Here is a 23,822-nt window from a genome sequence, read left to right as displayed (position 1 = left end):
AATTGCTGCACTTGTCGAGCAAGGGACATGTTTTGCCGATTGCGGATTGTTGTTGTTGTTTTTTTTTTTTTTTTTTACATTTTTCCTCTTCATTTTTTTTTCTTTATTTTATTTCTTATCATTTTTTATTTTATTTTTTTTTGTTCGAAGACAAAGAGCCGGGGGTAGGAGGAATCGATGAAAAGGAAATCCTAATTTATCAGTCTATAATTCAGTCGTTTCGAAAAATTTATCATTATCTTTATCATTGCTTGGTTGTGGCACGACCGCAAAGAAATTTAATCAACTGTGGATATATTTTCATCGTCGGCGCGTCGATTCTGGCAAAATTTCATCTTTTCGAGTACAGACATTTACTTTCTCCGTGTTCGTTGTATTTGTGGATATTAAGGTGTTTCGGGGGAAAATAATTTTTTACCGTCAACCTTGGCGTACACTAAAAAGTTAGTTTAGGTCGAAGAAATATTCTGTAAAAATATGAGCGTTCTATTTTATGCGAAAGATAGCGCTCGTTTGATATTTCAGCTTTTTTCCACATTTTTTTTTTTTTTTTTTTCGAATTTGCGAAGAAACACGTTGTGGCACTTTAATTGTTATTTACTTCCTTACATTTACAATCAAACCCGAAGATCACCATCCATAACACAACGATATATCAACCGGGAATCTTATTCTCCTCAATTAAAAGTTCATATTATATTGTAACTATTTTACGAGATTGAATTAACAGTGAAAAGATGGTCAGACACGCTTCTCAAACATTAACTGGAGACTTTAATATTACAAGTGTGGGTCCTCTTAGCGACGTAAATTGATATTGTTATTGATGTGAGAAATAAAAAAATCTATAAATGTGAAAAATCAACTGAACGGGATCTTCCACATAATTGTATGTATAAATGTATGTAGAACTCTCATTTTTTACCGAAACCTTTCTTTTATCCCGAACAAACTTTTTAGGGGATGTCATGGTGAAATTTTGTGAATAATTTTTTTCTAAAACACCCTACTATACATATATGCATCGTATAGAAGGCAAGTTTGCAGATTAATAATGTTACTTTTGTCATTTATATTACACATATTTGATTCGTTCATTGCCGTCTGATTTCAATGTTTCGCATATATACAATATATATATATATATATATATATATATGTACGTATATAACAAGTTAATTTATATATTAAAATATTATTGCATCTCTTTTTTGTTTCTCTTTCTGCACCTGTATCCCACAATTGCAATGACAATAACAATAAATTCTATCTATCTACTTGCCTATCTGAATCTTTTGCCGATTTACTTCGCGGTCAGTTATCGCCAGAGAATAAAAAAACAACTTCTATACAAAATACGTTATTCGTTTCTGATCGAAAACGGAAAAATATTGAACATATCGAAGACCTATTAAAACACATTCACGAAATATAAATTGTAATCTCAATAAAAACAAGAGTCGTAGAATGAATGTAAAAGCTTTATATATATATATATATATTCATACGTCGTATGTATAAACATAGAACACGCGACACATGTAAAAGCTAAAATTTACCCAAATTCCGCGAAATGAATACGAAAATAAAGAGAAGAAGAAAAAAAGTAACTCACTGATGATTCTAAAGTTTTCTGCAATGCTTGTGCGCTAAAACATTGAATCTGCCCCTTGATAATTGGCAAATGATTCGATTTTTCATACAAAAAGTGAATGCGAGCACTTAAATAATAATTAGTTTTGAAAATCGTTCTCTCTACGTAAGATCATGTAATTGGAACAATATTCCTACGTAAATTACCTGAAATAATTCTAGATTCTACTATATCGGTTGATTATAAATTTCAATATAATACAGTTGAAAAAATCTCTCGTCTTTTGGCAAAGACGGAAGAAAAAAAAATAAAAATGAAATGCAAAAAGTAAAACGTGTCTGTCTCTCTCTCTCTCTCTCTCTCTCCTTCTCGCTCTCTCGCCGCCGCGACGTATGACGGGCAAGGGCGCGGCGAAGGTGAAAGCGAGGGTTTCGTTCGATCGGGTCTCGATATCCTGAGGGTTGGGAAAGTCGTTGGGGGCGGGGGCGTCTCGACCGGACGGAAAGACAAGGATGCGAAGAGGTCGCCGCCTCCTCCAGGAACCTCGAAACGACGAGGAACTCGACGTATAGTCAATGATATTACCGCACAGAGAGAATAAAAGAGCAGATTTTACCCAAAACCGCGCGAAAAGAGTGACGCGTCAAGATTTTTGGTAAAGAAAACTATTAACTATTTTTTTGCTATAAATGTATCAGATTTTCATCTGGTTTTCAGTTGTTTTTAAAGTAAATTCTGCACTTTACGAAATATATTATACCAAAAAATCTAACGTACCCCTCTTTTCCTAGAGAATTTTCCGTAAAATCATCTCTGTTATTCTCTCCGTGCACTGATTGGAAAGAAGTTTATTCAATTTGACTAAGAACATTCGACAACTCGATGCAAACTGATTAAATAGCATCGCTATATGTAGGTACAGTCTAATAGATAGTATATTTGCTATACAGATTGAAGGAATTTTATTCTATAAACTTTGACTGTACATTTGTATCGGATAAAAAATTTGTTTCCCGTTTCGTGCAAAGAGCTGAGAATTTCTTTTTCCACGAAAATTAAAGAAACAATTCATTGTCTCTATGCAGCTGCCTGCAGTGTTTTCTTTGGTGTTCATCTTTTTTTTTTTTTTCACCTTCTTTTTTTCAACCAAACATTCCTATACGCATGAAAAATGTATGTGTACAATATCACGGTTATATTACATGATAACGTCTCACCGCGGTGCAGTTAGTTAATTATAGACGTAAAAAATCTCGATCTATCCGCGGATCCGTCTATCCATCCGTCTATCTATGTATCTATCTATCTATCTATCGATCTATCTATCTATCTATATATTTGTCTATATATCTATCTGCCTGTCGATCCGTCTATCTATCTATCAATCTATCTATCCATCTATCTACCTATCTATCTATATATCTGTTTATATATCTATCTGCCTGTCGATCCATCTATCTATCTATCTATCTATCTATCTATCTGTCTATCTATCGATCTATCTATCTATCTATATATCTGTCAAAATATCTGTCTATATATCTATCTGCCTGTCGATCTGTCTATCTATCTATCTATTTACCTATCTATCTATCTATCTATCTATATATCTGTTTATATATCTATCTGCCTATCGATCCATCTATCTATCTGTCTATCTATCTATCTATCTATCTATCTATCTGTCTGTCTATCTATCTATCTGTCTATCTATCTATCTGTCGATCCATCTATCTATTTATCTATCTATATATCTGTCTATATATCTATCTGCCTGTCGATCCGTCTATCTATCTACCTATGTATCTATCTATCTACCTATCTATCTGTCTATATATCTATCTATCTGTCTGTCGATACGTCTATCTATCTATCTATCTATCTATCTATCTATATATCTATAGTACACCACATGGCTGTAGTATATCTCGCAGCTAGCGTAATTGTTCCGGGACGTCCCGGTTTTCGGTGCGAATTTCTCGAGACGCTTGGGGGGGGGGGGGGGGGGTCACGTCGCGTAATAAGGTGCGCGCGATCGACGCGACGCGGAGTTTCGGGTTTTGGGAGTTTTTCGGGGTTTGGGGGTTAGGGAAGGTTATATGTATTACGATTCGGGCGGACGCGTAGCCATGGAGACTGCCGGGTTTGCGGCTACGGCGCTCGATAGGTTCTACACACGTACATTCATACGTATATAGATGTATTAATATACACACGCGCACGTTTGTACATACAATTTACTGCATAGATACGCCTGGAGCTTGACGGTCAAGGTTATACGCCTTCGTACACCCGAATTAAACGACGTCGAGGAGAGGATCTGTGTCTTAAATAATAATGGACGACTCTCCTCGAAGGGTTTCCTTCTCGTACCTCAAAAGCACGGCGCGCTGTTTAACTGCGCGGGTAGCGGGAGTCGCTGATTTTTCCGTTATACATACATAATATAGGTACATATGATACAAGGTATACCTGGGCCGCCGGCCGTGGAAAACTCTTGTTTCCATGCGGGTTTCACTCTCATCCTGCCGCCCTTACTTTCCTGCCCGCCTGACTTATTCATCGAATCCGCGAATCGCGAACGAACTCAATATTATAATAACAGACAAGTTTCATTAAAAACCGTATTTTCCAGATCTGGCAATTTAATATATGCATATTATACACATACATTATACATACACGTGTATATTATGTATTTTTGATCACAACGACTATAGACGTATCACATGTTATTGTTATAAGAAATTCAATCCTTCAATACAATCGTTGACTGGTGGGTCAGTGGTACAACAACAACGACAACAACGATAATAATAATAATAATAGATATACAGTAAATTTCAATGCAGGTATAATATAAATATAACACGCATTGGGTCGTCGGTGCGTATGCGCGCGGCGTGTGTAATTCGGACCGTGTAAATGCATACACGAGGTTATACGTATATACGGTTATATGTACAATTGCATACACCAGATAGGACAGAAAGTGCGCGCCACCGACGGAGACTTTCGTTCAAAATGTGTTTCCTGAGAAACGGATACACGCGTATGTATAACATCGTACATGTAACGATAATAATTTTTTATAACAGCTAGGTCCGAAAATATTTCATCGGCACTACCGATACGTTATTATATATAACGTAGAATTATAACTGTATAATATAATTGTACGTATAGATGAATTCGACCAACGCATTTTACAATTGTTAATGTCTGTAACATCAGACTTTCATTACCGTATACTTTGTATACATAAATATTAAATTATACATTATATTAGTATATCCTCGCAACGCCTTACTACCTATACCTATATGTATACATACATACACCTGAAACAGCATTATCAGTGAAATTAAACGTATAAAACGCGGTTACGTTTCAACTGCACGTCATCGATGTCGTTACTCATTTCCACTCTTGAATCATCACTTCATCGAATCGATGATTCTTTGAAAACCTTTATATTTGTTTATTTATTGGGTTTTATTTTTTTAATTCTCGCTATTTTATTCTCAATATCCGTATCTATGTTACAGACGATACAGTTTCAACGTTCGTCTCAAACGTTGTTCCTTTCGAATGCATTTATCCATATTATTAATTATCCCTACGTATATAAATCGAAGTAGTGTGCCGATTATTTTCCGTTAGAAAATCGTGATACACAGCGTTATTCATACCGCGTAATTTACACCGACCTAATATTGTCACCCTTGCGTATATATTATTTATAATACTATACCTAGGTATTATATGATAAATCAAATTATCTCACCGTAAATACTTATCCTTCGATTGTATTCGTACGATCCGATCGAGCCTTTGTCTCGTAATCCGAAAAAAAACAATACCCGACTAAACATATACCATAGGAAAAAGTAACAGGAAACGAAGAAGAAAAAATGCCCAGTTATACTAAACTCAATTGTAAATTCCACTCAAAGTAAAAGAAAACGAAAACATACACGCGGTGGAGAAATCAATAAGAACGGAAACTTTCGTGAGAGGAGAAGAAGAAGAACAAGAAAAAAAACCTGCAGGAAACATACCACTGGGAAATACATTAAAAATCGAACCTCACAAAATTGTACAAGCTTGCAAATTATTTAATACATGCTTAGTCGTTATTAAATATATATATATAAAGCGTTAGGTGTTACATACTCATGTTATATGTCATGTTATAATCGCGTTGTTTTAATCTTGTAAGATATCTGGGTACTGTAGCGTACATACCATATACAGTATATACATTTATATATAGATATATAAAGTTCGTCCGTCTCCGGGGTTGCATATGTATGGTTTAATTTGGGGTGTGGGGTGTTTTCCGCAGCCGCCGCCACCCCCGCGAGATCGTAAAGACAGAGCTGCTGGCGGTGTGGAATTCCGACCGTGACCTTGGCGCAGGGGTTATTGAGCGCTGGGGGACTTTCGCTGCTTTCTCCCCGCGCGCGCCGTGAGTCTAGACGCTTTCCTACCCCCTCCCCTGCCCCACCTCGCGTATAAACCCGTCCGCGAAGCGGCGGCAGCCTCGCTTATGCTGCGTCGCATCGAGCAACCCCGACGGACCCGTCGGTGGTTGAAAGATAAAAAATAATGAAAAGAAATAAAAAAAAAAAAAAATGGCGCTGCGAACACTAGGGGATGGGGGTGGCGCAGTTGTTGTAATACAGTCGACGTCTGGGTCAAAATCCCCACCTACGACATAGGAAAGGGGGGGGGGGATGGTGATGCGAAAATTCCGTGCTCGCCGCGCGACCGGAAAGCTGCGGGTCGTTACATGGAATTCGAAGACGAAAATAGAGAGAGAGAGAGAGAGAGTGAGTGAGAGAAAGAAAGGGGGAAAGAGGGAAGGACAATCGCCTAGACCTTCTCGTTGATCCGCTGTTATACATGCGTGTCTATTCTTTTCCATCTTTTTTTTTTTTTTGTTTTGTCGCACCACCATTTTCCAGGTTAAATTTTAATGTTCGTGCCGAGTTGCGGAACAAAACGATTTTTCGTCACGGACATATTATATGGGTCGAACTATAAAACGGATAGCTGCTCAGAATCGATACAATATTGTTTTTATAATTGCAATTGAATTTCGGAGGAGAAAAAAAAAAAAAAGAGGGGGGGGGGGGGGAGAGAGACAGAGTAAGAGGAGTTACGGATACATCATCAGAACAGTACGGTTAGAAAAAAATAAAAACGTCTGTAAGAAAGTAATTAAATAAACGGGCAAATCGATGCGCGTCCAGGTCGCACAAAACGTTCGAAAGGGTACCGGTGGACAGAAGGAAGTAAAAAAAAAAAAAAAATTAATTTTTTCCGGAGAATTGAAGTGAAAGCCCTGCAAAACTTTTCAATATCAAACGACGCGACTGCGATCCGCGGGCCTTGCAATTTTGCACGGGAATAACTAGAGTATAATGAAGTACAAAAAGAAAAAAAAAAAAAAAAATGTAAATTTGTCAAAAGGGGATGAAAAAATTTGATAAAACCCAGTGAAAAATGACGACTGTATTCAGAGTCTGCGTACATTCATACACGCGTAAATGTACACAAGATACACACACACACATATGTAGGTATTATTCGGGGGTGCGTTGCTCGGCTAAAAATTTCCCACCGCCGCCAATCGATCGATGGTCCGCCCCAGACGACCTTCCCACCCCCGCCTCCGCGGCTGCTCCCAGGCGTAATAAACCGGGAGGCGGAGGCGGCGTCGCGACGCGTCCTCGTCCTCGTCCTCGTCCTTGTCCTGGGTGTTTCTTCCTTCCCACACTGCCCTACCTCACTCTCTCCGGTCGGCGGCTCTGACGAAGCCCGCCGCCGCTTTTCCTACCCTCCCACCCCGCCGCCCTTGTCCGTCTGCTACAAGCCGCTGTACAAAAAAGCCATTTCTCAATTTTCCCGTGAAAATCCGTGTATGTATGGATGTACGTGTACGCGCGTATACGTTGTATAATATACATACATGTATGTATAATGTGTATATATATACACATATTCAAACACCTGGCTAGACGGCACTGCGGCTGTAGTATAGTTTACGGTATATGGTATAGTTATATATTAATTTGGAAAAATTTATTTTCCGTTTTGTTTTTTTTTTTTTTTTTCAAATATACTCTTCCAACCCTCCGTCACTCTTGTGAAATGGACAGTGTTCACGGTTTTCAACCAGAAACTTGCGAGACATGGAGAGGATAAAAATGTCCTGCAGAAAACAACAGAGGATCTTCGAATAATGGTATAAAGTCAAAATATAGAATTGTATTGTTCTTGTTTTGATTACTCGGGACTCCATGTGTCGGGGCTTTCTACATTTTGAAAACTCTGTAAAATGTAACATGGCGCATTTTGTGAAATTCGATATTGTGACCCTCTATTATCCGATATTTCTACATTTTTGCCACCACCCAGCGTTAATTTTTTTTTTTCTTCCGCTGTGTTTCGTTGTCACATTGTATGCGTTTTTTCTGTTTTTTTTTTTTTTTCAAAATTTTTTTTTTCCCAATCTCGGACACTCATTGCTCCACACTTAACACGTAAAAAGACGTATTATTATCAAGTTTAAGTTTGTCACGTTAATGTCAAGTTTCATACAAGTACATATATCTGAAAAATATACGATTTCATATATCAACGATTAATCTTGTTCAAATTCATTATTACACGTTATATACATATATATGCATACAAATATATTTATATTTTATATTCCACACAACGTTGTAGAACGCTCATCTTTTCACACAATCCTTCTTTTAATCCGAACAAACTTTTTAAGGGATATCACGGTGAAAAATCACAAATTATTTCTTTTCGAAACACCCCGGTACAGTATATAATAAAAGCATAAAATTATTATCCACGTCACGAGCTTCGATCTACGCGACCGCGGAATTACCAAAGAGACGACTTGATTTGCCTATTATAATAATTTTCCATCGAATTATTGTCATTATTATTATTATGATTATTATTATTATTATTACGGCTGTTCTATCCCCCCCACCCCCTCCCACCCAACCGTCACGATGCTATTACCCTTTTGAATTTTTCATCGTCCCTCTTCTTCCATACGACCGGCATGCATTTCGCTACCGCAACGCCGTCGTATTTGAAAGTCGGTATATGCACGAAGGTTGTTTTAATGTACTCGCACACACACGCAAGTAACATATAACGAATATGAAGCGTGGACTGTGCAGGTATATATAATAATAGATAGATAGATGGATAGAAGAACGAGGGAGTGAAGCTGCCTGCATGAGCAGCCGATTTGTCGAATTATCATGTCTGAGTAGCGAATATGTGTGTTCTTTTTTTCCCCCCTCCCTGCGGCCCCGTAATTACTCTTTCTTCCTTCTCTTCTTGCTTTCGTTATTTCTTCTTCGTTCGCCTTTACCAAGGTTTTTCCCGTTTTCTCTATCACGTACATAATATCGCGTATTAAGGAAATTAATTATTTCACATGGTATTTAAGGCGTATTACGTTCGTAGAGATATGATGTGTAATAACGATTGACCGCCTACCGCGGGTCACCGAAGTTCATGTTATCTAATGTCAGAGAATTTATTTTCAGAACTACCCCGCAGATAGTACCTCCCGCCCACCCTTGAATGTTACAACAACGCTCTACAAACAATAATATAAAATAAATTTGATTGCCGAGACGGGTGAAAAATCAACAGAGACGAAAATTGTTATACCCCGATGATTTTTGACAAAAATTCATCAGAGGATTGTTACTAATTTTTCTATCCATAAAAAAAAAAAACGAGTTAAATTAAGCTATAGTCAATTAATATTTATAGTACGCATATACATTCATTTCCATTATTTTATACCTGAATATACATAAGCTGGGTGGAGTTATGCCATAATTGAACAACCCCCCGTAATTACGAATAGCCTATTGAAGTATGTTTCATCATTTTATTATATATATTGCCCGAAATGATAATATATTACATATTATCATCACATAATATATAACGCTAGGGGGTTGAACGAAAATATCTAAATACTGCGCAATCGATTTTCAATATCAACGTTATGCAACTAATTGGTTTTCCATAGAATTTACGAATATCTCGAATCCGTAACGGTTCGACCGTTATGGTGACGTTAAATTGTTATTTTCGTACATATCGAAGAAGAAAATACGCTTCGTGGGTATAAATTTAAAAAATCAGTCTGGTATACTACGTTCGAAATTTTATCTTTTAATCGAGAAAATAATTTTGAAGTAGGTATATAGCGTTGACGGTTTTGTAAACCAACCTGAGACCCTGTTTATTAAAGACTTTTTCAGGTTCTTCAGACAGACCTTTTACATATGTTACCACGGGGTGAGTTTTAAATTCCGGTAAATTATTCATCCGACATCCCTCAAATTTTTTAGAGTCGTATAATTTGTCCGCTGATATCGATTGATTATCATAATCTAAATTTCACTGGAAGAAATTTTTCGTCGTATATTTTCTACTCATTTAATAAACGAGAAAACTCGACATTAACGAAATTCCACCGGAGTCCCGCCTTAAAGATACTCGCGCCATTATTTCAAACTGCAATCATTGTTCTTACATCGATTCGACTGGATCGACATCGTATTTTTTTTTTTATCTAACGTACGCTCAAGAGTGTATTAATGAATGAAAAATCAAAGGTACAAAAATATAATTTTATATAGTAGGTACACGTACAATTGTACACGGAATCGTAACAATTTAGTTCCTTGAAAGGAAAACTATTTTCCATACATAAGAGAAATGAAAAACCACGTGCGCGTTTAGCGTTTCGTTATAATTACTACTAGCCGTGATCGTGACTATACATATAATGCAGGAAGTGCCTGACCTACATGTATTCCCTCTCTATAGAGATTAGCGAGTAATTCGCAGGCATGAAATGTGGGTCAAGATATCGCTCGTCGGCGCTTAATTGCCGACGTTGCCTGTATCGTGAAAAAAAATAAATAAAAAAATAAGAAAGAAAATTGCGTCCGGGCAAGAAAAAGGAACGAGCTTCTGCTTCTTCCGCTGCGAAAATTCGCCGCTACATGTGTTTAAACACATACCTCTACTATGTACGGAAACAAAAACGTTCGCGAAAATTTTTAGCAAACGAAAGAATGAGACGAGTGATAGGAAGAAAAAAAGGAAGAAGGAAAATAAAAATTGTAACGTATCACGCGCCGGCGACGACTCGAGCGTCTTTTACTTCGCGATTGTTCGCGAATTCCTCGCTGATTGTGCAGAGAGCTGTTGCGTCACTTTTTTTGCGTTATAGGTGGGTGTCGTCGGTCGACCCGATCGAAAGAATATAGACGTAATAATGATTGTCCGAAATGATCGATTCAAGCCCCATTTCGGATCGATGATAAACGAATGAAAATCAGGTCTGGATCATAATTTTGAAGAGGATAAACTCTACTGTATTGAAATTGGGAACGTCATAAATTACGTGACGAAAGTTCGATAGGCTTACGGAAATATCGTGATTTTTCAACTTTGGAATTTTACCAGCTTTTAAGGAGCTGCGGGTTTGCAAAATGTAAGCATACGACGTACAATGTCATCCGCATCGCGCGCAAATTTCAGATTAAAAATATTACTCAAATTTGCCAGATTTTCCCATACGGATTATACATTTTGCGTCTAACTTGAACGAAAATGTGAAATAAAAAAGTAAGAAAGAAACAATTTGATCAACCGATGTACAAATTATATAATTTCGTGTATTTTCAAAGTCCTTTTTACTGTCTACCCCAAATAGGGACCACCCTAATTCAAACTGAATGTCTAATTTCGAAACTATTTCGTATTTTCCTGCAGTTTTGATAAAACAGAGTGGCAAGCCTGAATTTAAAATTATTCGAATGTGACGACGCAATTTTTCACAATTTGTATTTACACACATACACGTTAGGGTGGGCCAAAAAAATCGACTATTGTTTTTTTTTCACTTCATACTCCGAAAACTTGGTTGGTAGAGAACCTCAAGAACATTCTCTCCGAGTATGAGCTCTTAATTTTAATAGGAAGGTCCTCCGCTTCGCAGTTTTCTATTTTTTTCTTACGGCGAGGAAGAAAAATACACATCTCGGTATCTACTATTTATAAAAAAAAAAAATGGTCTCGTATTTTCGTGGGAAATTGAATCCTCTGCAAAAAAGGTCTCTTACAATTTCTTTGTATACCTCACTGTTCAGAAGTTATTGAAGGTTAAAGTTTGATCATTTTAAGGTAGATGTCTTTTTTTTTTATGAATTTTATAACTCTTCAACAAAATGTCATTATAATACGCGCAACTCATGGTTGTATCGGAAATTTACTGCTCTACAATAATGGTCTCTTATGATTAGTCGATTAAATTAACCGTTCAGAAGATATTCACCGGCAAACTTCAATGCGCACTATTTTTAACAGTATTTTGTTAATAATACAAACAATACCAATTTAATTCATGAGTTTCGGGAAAATTTGTACAAATTTTACAAATCTGTTTACCCGACGAGCAAAGGTGTGTGAGTGGAAAAAAAGAAACAATGAAAAACATTGAGATAAATGATATTTACCAAAAATTTCCGGAAAAGACACGAGAGTTTTTCTGTCTCTCTAGATTGGAGGAACGAAAGGATGAGCGAGCCCGAGTCTGAAGTGAGCGCATACTGAGAATGCGTGCACAGGAAGTCTGTTTCGTGTCACGAACGTGTTGCCGCGATATTCAAGCAGCGTCAGCAGCCGTCTGTTTATCCCTTATTTCGCCCCTTCGACTCTTGCAGTGTTTTAACACATATTTATACTAATACGCCAACCGAGACACTCACTCGCTCTCTTTCTCTCTCTCTCTCTCTCTTTCTCCTTCGAGGGTGTGAAAAACCCTCTTATATATACTTGACTTGACTCGAGAAAAATCCTGTTGTTGCTCTTCGGCTTATTTTTTTATTTTTTTTTTTCCTCACTCTCTCTTTTCCTCCTTCTTTTCAAACAGGAAATTCCCCATTATCTATACGTACTTCTTAGTTTCTGCTTCCTCCTCTCTTCGCCCGCCTGTTTCATTTCCTTTTTATCTTTTCACGCACAGATTATCAGCTCGTCCCGCCCAGTTTGCAACTCATCATGTAGACATATTTTTTTTTTCTTCTCCATTTTTCATCGTTCGCCCGGAGTTTCTTATCTCCAAGTATATTGCACATTAATAATAAAACCAAGTACACGCATATACACTTTATATGTTATCCCTCTGTCTTGATCCATCTTAGTCTTATCTCGTATATGTATATATTATTTAGACGCATTGATATATATGAATTATTCCCAACTCCACACATATTTTATTGCATACATACATCCACTTTTGCAACTTCCTCGTTTTATTCCATATTTATCGATATTAATCTTCTTCAGAATACATAATATGTAATATTTCAAAATAACAAGGAGATAATTATAAGCGTGCAGAGTAATCATGTGATCTTTAATCATATATATGTATGGAGGATTCCATGCCAAATTCGACAAAGTATCGAAAAAAAAATATAGACTTTTTTTCAAGAAGAACAGTCAGTCCACTCCGGTTCAAAGATCAAAAATTTGGACATCTGAAACCTGATTTTTCAGAATTGTCTGACATTATCAAATTGTGTCGATCAATATGGTCGTTTTCAAAAATTGCAGCTAGTTCAAGTTAATTCTAAAAAATTATTTTCTTCGAAAATCGAAACAATAATATAAAAAGTCGTGAGCCAAATCGGAGAGGTCAGACCGAGATCGATTTCGCACGTAATGCCCCGAGTAAGTATAATTCGGGTGAAAAAATACATGTAATACTTATGTGATAAATAATGACGATTATTGGAGTGCCGATAATCATTTTTCTCTGTAAATATTTGTATTCATTTTCCTTTTCGTTCGTTGTTCAAAGTTTTACCGATGCAACAGTTCGAGGCACGACAACAACGAATTATAAATAATTATATCCGTGTAATAAATGAATATATATATATATATATATATATATATAAAGAGAGAGAGAGAGAAACGAGAGTGTCGGGCACATTTCGAACGACATGAGCTTAAGAAAGCGGGGGACGGGAATTGAACTTCGTCGAGTATAGCTGGGTAACCTAAATTCGCCCGAATTGGCTTAAAAACTTACATCGACGACGACGGTCGATTTGTTATATACATACATATATATATATATATTGGTCGTTCCTTCGAAGCGATGCGTATTAAAGGAAATTCTCTTGCTCCGCGATGAGAGAGAGGGAGAGATACAGGTATATACAGCTGGTATATAAGTTATAACGTATATAATAGGTTGCGAAATTGTTTACCTGTCGCGATTCACACTGCACGGATAGACGCGCGAATACGAATACATAAGCTCAAGGATAATATGTCTGACTACTTACATTATTGTACGTATACCTTTGTGTATTTTACACCCATCCACGTGATAAGTTGTGTATGATTAAAAGAGGGGGGGGGGGGGGGGGGGGGGGGGGGGGGGGGGGGGAGAAACTTACGCGTATATGTATAACAGATTTACAAGAAGAAGATCAATAACGGGGAAAAATATTCCTCAAGTATCAAGGAAAACGATTCTCTTTTGTCAAATGTTACTTCGGGTGTTTGTAAAATTTTACTCAGTGTTTCAGTTTCGTTTTCATATACGAGTATATTATATAGAATAAAGAAAACGAAAACGAAACAATTGACAAACCTGTGATTGTAACGCGTAGAATACCCAAATATGATACGTACCTACAAATTGAGCTAATTTAATAAATACGGGAAAATTAGTAAAATTTTACAAATTTGTTTACCCGAAACTCATGAATTAGATTGAAATTGTTTGAATTATTAACAAAAAAAACTGTTAAAAATAGTATGCATTGAAGTTTGACGGTGAATATCTTCTGAACGGTTAATTTAATCGACTAATCATAACAGACCATTATTGTAGAGCAGTAAATTTCCGACCTAACCATAAGTTGCGCGTATTATAATGACATTTTGTTGAAGAGTTATAAAATTCATAAAAAAAAAAGACATCTACCTTAAAATGATCAAACTTTAACCTTCAATAACTTCTGAACAGTGAGGTATACAAAAAAATTGTAAGAAACCTCTTTTGTAGAGAATTCAATTTCCTACGAAAATACGAGACGATTTTTTTTTTTACAAATAGTAGATACCGAGATGTGTATTTTTCTTCCTCACCGTAAGAAAAAAATAGAAAACTGCGAGGCGGAGGACCTTCCTATTAAAATTAAGAGCTCATACTCGGAGAGAATGTTCTTGAGGTTCTCTACCAACCAAGTTTTCGGAGTATGAAGTGAAAAAAAAACAATAGTCGATTTTTTTTGGCCCACCCTAAATATATATATATATATATAAACGTAAATATATACAGAGTGAATTCCTAACGATTGCACGTTACGTCGTATGTTAAAATTTAATACGCATGCGTTACAATCCGAGAGTGACTGTTTTCCAGGGTGACCAACCGTCATAAATTTAGACGAAAGTTCACCGCGATGTGTCTAACTAAAAAAATTCAGACAGTTGTCGGTACTGAGCACAACCGCCAGCGACAACTGTCAAAATTTTTGATGTCAAGTTTATGACGTTTACCTCGCTCTGGCGAACAGCCGCTCTCGGATCGTAGCGCGTGCGCATGAAATTTTATCAGACAACGGACCATGGCTGTCCTTAGTAATTCACTCTGTAAATATTATATTTACATACAATTCATTCATTCGATTGCAAAAACAAAAAAAAAAAAAAACAAAAAATAATGTGAGAAAGACGTCACACGATCAGATCGCGATAATACCGATAAACGAAACGAGAATGAAAGAAAGAAAGAAAGAAAGAAAGAAAAAACCAGAAGAATTATTCTTCGAGCTCTAGGGGTGGCGGGTAAGCGTAATGAGTTAAAAAAAAAAAAAGACAAATCTCATCGAGTGTAAAAAAAAGAATACCTACACAAGGGAGAAAAAAAAAAGTGCGGAAAACCGATGGATGTATAAGATGTATAACGTAACCGCAAAAGTGTGCAGCGATCGACGGACTAGATATTACATGACTGTGAAATAGGTGCAACTTATAAGGTTGAAAATATGATAGGCACGTACATAGGAGATTCTACGCAAAGTGAGAGAGTGAGAAAGCGAGAGAAACCGAGAGAGAGAGAGAGAGAGAGAGAGAGAGAGAGAGAGAGAGAGAGGGCTCGGTGGATAATAATGGTGTAGGTAGCATGGGAGGTGTTATGCGGGACTGTGGGCAAGGAAGTGGAGGAGGATGAAGAGGAGGTGAAGGAGGTGGAAGGGGGGTTTTTCGAGCGTTGCGGGTTACATGTACGCGGCGCAACAGTTTTAGCCCGAAGTGTTACGTCAGTGAAAGTGTTATGCGAATGTGGGACGAGGATAACCTGTAGCCCCTGTCTCCACGTTCGGTATTACAGGTAGCACGGAGTCTACCTGTATAAGATGCCCAACAACCAGAGGCGAACACTAAGACACGTATTTGCGGTTGTAATACTTTTCTACCTGTGCTATACCTGGTATACAGGAATTTTATATACGTAGCGTTACGCGATAAACGGAGCCTTTTAACTCGCCTCTGATAGGCTGCTGGCTCTTCTCCGCGGAAGGATGTATGCACGCACACGTATACGTGCGCAAGACTCGGTTATGTACGCCAAATATGGAATCGCAGGGATGGGGGAGGGAATGAAAAAAAAACCACACGCAAAAGAGGAAGAAAAACCAAACGAATACCGACGCACCTATACGTGTTATATTAATTTCTATCGTGATTCTGAAATATTATTCTCACATGTTTGTTCTCATCATTCAAATTCGTAACATCGAAACCAATCGGGTATAACGTGATAAAAATATTTTTATACAAGAATACAAGGATTAGGATCGACATGCGTTGTGGCGTAATCGTGAAAATTTTTGAATCTCGATTGAAAATCGTTTGTCCGTTTTAGACAAAAAAAAAAAATTTTTTTTTTAAAAACACGACAAAAAGGAATCAATTTTGCACAAGATTTGACACACGATAATAATGATAATAGTAAGAATACGAATAATAGGAACGAAAGCAACGTGTTCTTTTTCCTTTCCGATCCGAAACGTGACACGATTTCACACATTATCGTACACATGTATGTTATACCTATGTAGGCAAACGCGAAGCACAGATGTTCGACGACGTTTTTCATCGATCACTCGAGTCTGCGAGAATTGCGATCGTTTTAGTTTGCGATAAAGGAAAATAAGAAGAAAGAATAACAAAGGGAAAAGTCAAAATGAGCCGTTCGTTTACGAAACGAGGTATATCGAAACATTAAAATTGACATCATTGTACGTATATTAAACGAGTATGTGTAATTACAGGGGAAAACTATATGCACAGACAGGTGATTTTTGATTAGTATGTACATTTTTTGCTTCATCGTCTTCTTCTTCTCATAACTATTATTGTCATTATTTTTCTTCTTATTTTGACGCGAAATTGCAGATAATTTTGTACGCCTATATGCGTATAATACAGCAGTATATAGATTTCGTCAACAGAAGTGTTTTGCGATTGAAAAAAATGCACCGAGAGAAACCGACGATGTGATATCGATCGATAAAAAAAAAAAAAAACCGAAACCTTACATAATCATATGGATCGATATAGAAAAATTTTCATTTACACGTACCGTTATTTTTATTTATACTACATAACGAAAAGTACGGCTCCTTAATTGGCGCGATAATATCGCGCACGGTTTCTAGAAGCATGAACCAAGGTCGGCTGGACGTTATAGAGCGAAAAACCGCGATCGATCGTCACCCGCATTTCCAAGAGTCTGCCAATATTCTTATAGTTTAAAACGACCAGCTGTACCTATATTATTAATTGGCCATTCATACGCCCAAGTGTGTAAAATAAAAATGTTATTAAACGAAAATGTAAGTAAGAAAACACAAACAATAAAGGGCGCGGAACTTGGCAGTCTGGCGAGATTCGTTTCGTACGACGATCGCGGTAAATACGCGTGCGTGTAATGATTATAATATCTGCAGGATAATGAGACAACATTTGAGGGCGGAGTGAAAAACGAAGTTGGGGGGGGGCCTGAATTCCAGAACAAACCGAGCCAGACAAGTTAAAAAAATCTTAAAAAAAAAGAAAAAGAAAAACATACGTTGTACGTATAACGTGACATTTTTCTTTCTCATCCTTTCGCTCGCAGGCTCGGTATTCCTACGTAAACGTATTATTTTATGAATACACGCATGCACGTATGTGTGTGTCATAATACGTATGGATGGATTTTAGGATTCCCCAGAGCTCGTGGTATGATAACAGCGCTTTCGAAAACTGCCTTGGCATGGCAGTGACGAGGGGCGACAGGTGTAGGGTTTGGAAGAAGAGGTTTGGTTCTATCCTTTATGCGACGTCGCGAGACCCCCGAGGGTTGACGAAAAGAGACAAGATATAATAATGATAAGTTGAGAGAGAAAACAAAAAAAAAAAAAAAACATAAAACAAAAAAAAAAAAAAATCAAAGAAGACACAAAACGAGAGAGAGAAAGAGAGAGAAAGAGAGATTGTAAATGAAAATAAACCGGTAAAAGGGGGAAAAAAACATGGTGAGAGGAAAGAAAAAAAGAAAATCAACACCCTGCCCGTCTCAACTTTTTCGCCCTTCCAGCTTCAAGCATAACATAATAACCCAGATATAGGTACATACGTATATGTATATATATACATGTGTGTGTGTGTGTGAATCGTATATGTAAGTATGTATGTATATATGCACATAAGCCGCCCGCTGCAGCTTGCATCGGAACACGTGCAGCAGGCACGACTCTCTGCAGGGAGGTTTTCGAAAATATACACAAACGCGATATTTGGATTGTTTATACGATAGACTTCCAGGGCGGCGGACCCTTTGCCGCTTTTTTTTTCATCCCGCCGTCTCGATTGCCTGAGACTGACTCGACTGCAGTCTGTCTGTACAAAGAGTATAAAAGCTTAGCGGCAGCAGCGGCAGCCTGAAAGATGGTCTCAAATGTTTTCTTTTCTCGTCGTTTCGGAAAACGATATTCAAGGTTCAAGTTTTGGCGAAGATTTTTGACATTTTACAACAACATTTTGGGATTACAACTTTTGTATACGAAGCGATCGTTTCACATACCTACGATGCAGCAGCGTTTTATTAAAAACTCACTTTTGTGTACTTTAACACTATTCGCATATATACATGCTGCGGCTACCGCCTATACATATATTTTTTGATAACGCAATATTTGTACAAGTTCAGACGTTATATTACACACTAGAAAAGAGGTTGGACGATTTCAAAGAAAAAGAGAAGCACTCCGTACGTACAGAATAAAAGAACGACAAAAAGCAAAGTGCAAATCATTGGAGTAACTATTATACTCATCGATCTCGTCGTACGGTGACTTATTTTTTCTTTTTTAATTATTTTTTATTATTATTTTTTTTTTTTTTTTGGAAAAAACTACATGCCCGTATAACCACCGCAAAGACAGATATCAGATATAATTATAGAAAGAATTTGCACGATGTGATGAGAAATGCGAAGAGAAAAAAAAATAACGAAGAAGAGAGAGAGACGGTGCGAGGGAGAAAGAGAGGGAGAGACTTTAACGCGGGTGTCGCAGGGCAGGTTAGAGGTAAATCGGTAAAACCATCAGCCGGGAGTCCCTGACCTGATTGCAGAAAATGTCAACACTTCACTCGCAGCTCGCTGCTGCTGCCGCTACCTTCTGTGTGTAACGCTTTTACGGTAGTCGGATAACCGCCGCAGCCGAGCTAACTATCATATATACGCAATGATCCGTGTCTAGAGTCATTTTTATATCTCTCTCTTTCCCTACCTATATACCAAGAGGATTAATTTCCTTTTCCTATACATGAAATGAAGAAAAAAAAAAAGATAAAAAAAAAAAACTGGCGTTCAAATACCGCAGTCTAGCGGCAGCGACAGATTTCCGGTATCGTAAAACTCCTTCCGGTTGATTTCGAATCGATGTTAAACAAAATCCAATGTTCAAATTGTAACGAAGAAAATAGAATACAAAAAAAAAATTAAATACAAGGCGACATTGATTCCATATTTTACGTTAGTTGCACGTACAAGTTCATTTTTTTCTTTCATCAGCGAAAAATTTCAACTACCTAACCGCTTGCGTCTCGGATGCGAAGGGGAATGGAAGTTGTGCCATCCCGTCGTAATCGTCGAGACAGCTTTCGAGCGTTCCGAAAACGCGCTATTACACGTTTGCGCCGCTACCGCGGTATGTATGTGGCAAGACGAGGAAGACGATTGCTCAACAACTGTATAACTATAATATACACCCAAAGAACGCGGCTATATGGCAAGCATGGCGCATGTAATATATAGTTTCGCGCTTCTTCTCTATGTAAATATGTTTATTTTGCACCTTGGATGCGTACACCCCACACCCCGTTTTATGAAATTTTCAACATACTTTAAACGACTTCTCTCTGAATTCAGCTATTATAATACTACCATAATATAATAAATTCGAGAGTGAACATAAAAAATAAAATTACAACCTATATCATAATTCCGATAGATAATTACATTCCTTAAATAAGCGATACAACATTTTGGATAGTTTCGCATTTTTTTTTTTTTTTTTTTTCTAAGCGTGTACAAACACCTGTTCTTCCTTTTCCTCTTTCTCGCCGGTTTTTTCCACAACCGGTTTTTTTTCCATCTTGTTTTTGCTTTATTTCTGTCACCGTCTGCAAGAGCGGAGCTATTTTCGTATAACACTTATTAGGGGATTTATGTGAGGGTGCCCGAGGGTTCGCCTCGGCGTAAGCCTGAGGGCAGGTCAAGGGAAAGGGTCGTGCCTTGGCACGGTGTCTGACTACACGTATGTACACACAAACGATATATGTAATAGCGGTATAGGAAACGAAACGGCAAGTGCATGGTATTCGACCCCAGTGATACGGAGAGACGGAGAGACGGCGAGACAGCGAGACAGCTGGACCCAGCGTGAGAAGGAAGAAGAAAGACCCCCTTCGAAAGAGAAGAGAACGAGTACATAAAGTGTTAACAAAGGTGAAAATGTATACAGAGATTTCCGGGGAAACTCGCCGTCAACCAAATGTTTTTTGGGTACGGGGGGGAGCGCACGGGGGGCAAAAACAAGAGAAAGAGGTAGAGGTTTTACATATTTAATATCATAGAGAGATAAGCGATAAGCGGGGTTATACGCAGACAATAATAATTATATTATTGGCAAGTCTATGTAATAGGAAGCTCAAATCTTATCGCTTGTATAATTTTTGATGAATAGATTATACAAATGTTATTTCTTCGACGATTGTTGTAGTTGAATTTTTACACACACAACATTGGATATCTCACATGGATATACAATATGCATGTAACATGTGTTGTAGCATTGTTAAAAGCATGTACATACATGTGTATGCATACGAATGACGGGAGTAACGAGGAATCGATTGAACAATACAGAGAAAAATCCCGTACAAAGAATTAAACCGAATACGGCCAATCGAAAATCCCCTCGGACGAATGCAGACTACAAAAAGGGAAGCGGCAGAACTCCAAGTATGTAACGCGAATCGTTTATACCTCTACACGGTGTGCAGGCTATATTATACCGATGCCATAAGCTTATAACACCGAGAGCGCGTTACGACACGGTTGTAAATTACAAGAATTGGGCCACGCATATATTGCCGCCGTGCTGCCGTGTCTTTCATCGCACGTTATAATGTACACGTTGGTCCGGTTACGTATGTTCCGTAAGTATTGCCCCGCGCCTACGTGTGCGTTTGTGTACGCTTGGTATTAACCATTCGCCTACAGCGACAGCAACAGCGACAGCGGCAATAGAAATGGGTACATAGTAGAAGGAATAACAGCAATAGAATAAAAAAAAAAATGTTAGACTTCACAGCGTCCACCAAGCGCAGCAAGAATTATACATGTGGTGTATATATCTTTCAAGTACACGGAACGCGTCTGTACGCAATTATTATTGCTAACGCGGATGTGTGGTCGCAATTCAAGCGCGCATGAGGGGCCTTGGCCGGTTTTCCCTTTCGAAGTTTCGAATCAACCGTATGTAAAACCGCGCTATACCTATGTATGCTTCAATCGAGCCGTACGGTACCGCTACTTTGCACTGCAACTGTCGCGGCAGGCCAACCGTCAACGGCAATCTGCTCAACGATTTCACGATCAGTAGTAAGCCGATTACAGTTTAACGCAGGTATTTTCTTTTACCCACCGACAAATGTGAGTTTAGCAGAAAGTAACTCGATCGGTATGAACACCGTCGATAATACAGAAGGATAACCCACTCGTCGCTGGTATTGACGAGTTCTCGTTACGGGCGAAGGGTAGGCGGTACTCTCGACCGAGCGTCGATAACGCAGAGATCAAATGGTAACAATAATGAATTAGTTCCTACCTTTACTCGTCTCGGGTTGTATGTTCTCAGTTTTTATCTCTGCTCTCGCCGCGTGCGCTATGGGGGTCGGTAAGCTCTGCGAAGTGGGTGCTGCCAGTTTTTCTAACAAAATAAAAATTAAAATTAAAATAAATAAATAAAACTAAGAAACAGAAATAAGTAAATATATCTCAATAGTCAAAACAGTACGAACTGAGACAAATAGTAAAAATATTAATAAACAAATAAACTGTAACGATATAGCTTTGTTCTCACCTGCCAGTAAGGGATTAGCAGCGGCAATGTTGTACCTCTGTCTTCTGTAGGAATTAATAGGTGTGGTTGTGGAAGTTGGTTGACTGGCCTCGGCTAGGTCAGCTTGCAATTCCCTTAAAAACGTGTCCAGGGTGTCGAAGGGCTCTTCGCCAGCTACGCCAGGCATCTCTTCGCCTTCCTCTGATGGCCCTGAAGGCGCTCCCGGAGCTCCAACGAGAACGCTCAACTCCATCGCCGAGAATTCGTCGGTTTGTCCGGCCCCGTTCTCCTATTTCAGGCCCGAAAAAAAAATGAAAAAATAAGAGAGTGATATAGACCGTGTTTATCGATCGAGTAAATTGTCGCTTGTTTTCACTATCAATCAAAGCCTTCTCCGTAAAAGTATCTTTTGTTTCATGCGACAATGACGTCAAAAAACGTGAATCCAATTGAGAGGAATACATTTTGTAAAGTCATTGTTGAGTAAAACGAAAGGTTTTCTCGATCGAAGTCGTTCCTCGACAATGAATTTAGGTATTCTCTTAAAATTGAACTCCTTGTTCCCACCACAATCATCGAGGAAAAGTTATGAAAAAAAAGGGGGGCCAAAGAAGCGAAAGGTAGTGATTCGGGGAATGGCTTAGATTGGACATATATTGACCTGAAGACACTGGGTGAGATCTACCATCTTCCCGTCGTTGTCAGGGCACCAAAGTAACTCGTCGTCTATAAATGGCATCGTATTCTCCTCTTTGGGTATGAGGGATGTAGTTAGCGTAAGAGATTGCGATACGGGGACCGGCATTAGGACCCGTACCTGGCGGTGGGGCCTGACTAGCCACCCCTTCGCCTCCTAACATCCAAAACCACCTTCGATCCGCCCCCAACCTTCTCCGCCCGACACGCCACGCGGTAGATTCACCCTCCTCAGGCGATTCCCGTCTTCCTGAAACAAACAACCGGAGAAAACAAATGAAAGTTGGCCAAATAGGTAATTCAGAGACTCCGTTCGTCGGCCGGTGAGAAGAAACCCGCTCTTCTTTATCGACCAGAGTGACAAGAAAACAAATAAAACAACAACAACAAAAGATCTCTGTCAAAGTGAAATACTCATTGGTGATAAAAAAATCGAATCAATTAGACAAAAAAAATCAGCGTGTAATTATACTTATATTATTATAACATTACAAACCGATGGAGGAAAAGTTGCTAAAACGACAAGTTTCTCACCGAGGGGGATACAAATTAAAAGAGCGGCGCAACGGACGGCGAGTTGGCATTTTCATGAAAGTGAAAACGGCTTACGCTTACGCGGCCGCAACGGTTCGGTGTTGTTAGTTATAGCGACTATAAGCAAGAGTAGAAGCAGCAGCCTGTCTTCGGTGAAAACTTTCTTTCTTGTCGATTCACTTCCTCAGCGGTTCTCGTAACTCGTTCTTACGATCGCCATT

The 23,822-nt window shown here is 38.2% G+C and overlaps 1 protein-coding gene across 5 annotated transcripts in view; it reads right to left on the bottom strand.

Moving 5' to 3' along the window:
* Eip74EF (Ecdysone-induced protein E74) overlaps positions 1 to 23,822 on the bottom strand; it is a 128,020-nt gene that overhangs the window by 59,500 nt on the left and 44,698 nt on the right. For 4 of the 5 annotated variants that reach the window (XM_046624430.2, XM_046624431.2, XM_069135087.1 and 1 more), the window contains 3 exons: positions 23,033 to 23,317; positions 22,393 to 22,660; positions 22,138 to 22,239 (listed from right to left, as the gene is read on the bottom strand). In XM_046624430.2, coding sequence (XP_046480386.1) covers positions 22,138 to 22,239; positions 22,393 to 22,660; positions 23,033 to 23,176 — 514 coding nt within the window. In that variant the 5' untranslated portion in view covers positions 23,177 to 23,317. The remainder of the gene's footprint in view (positions 1 to 22,137; positions 22,240 to 22,392; positions 22,661 to 23,032; positions 23,318 to 23,822) is intronic. The other variant, XM_046624432.2, reaches the window with a different exon arrangement.

This window comes from Neodiprion pinetum, chromosome 4 (genome assembly GCF_021155775.2).
Source record: "Neodiprion pinetum isolate iyNeoPine1 chromosome 4, iyNeoPine1.2, whole genome shotgun sequence".
NCBI lineage: Eukaryota > Metazoa > Arthropoda > Insecta > Hymenoptera > Diprionidae > Neodiprion > Neodiprion pinetum.
This window is presented reverse-complemented; position numbering and strand designations above follow the sequence as displayed.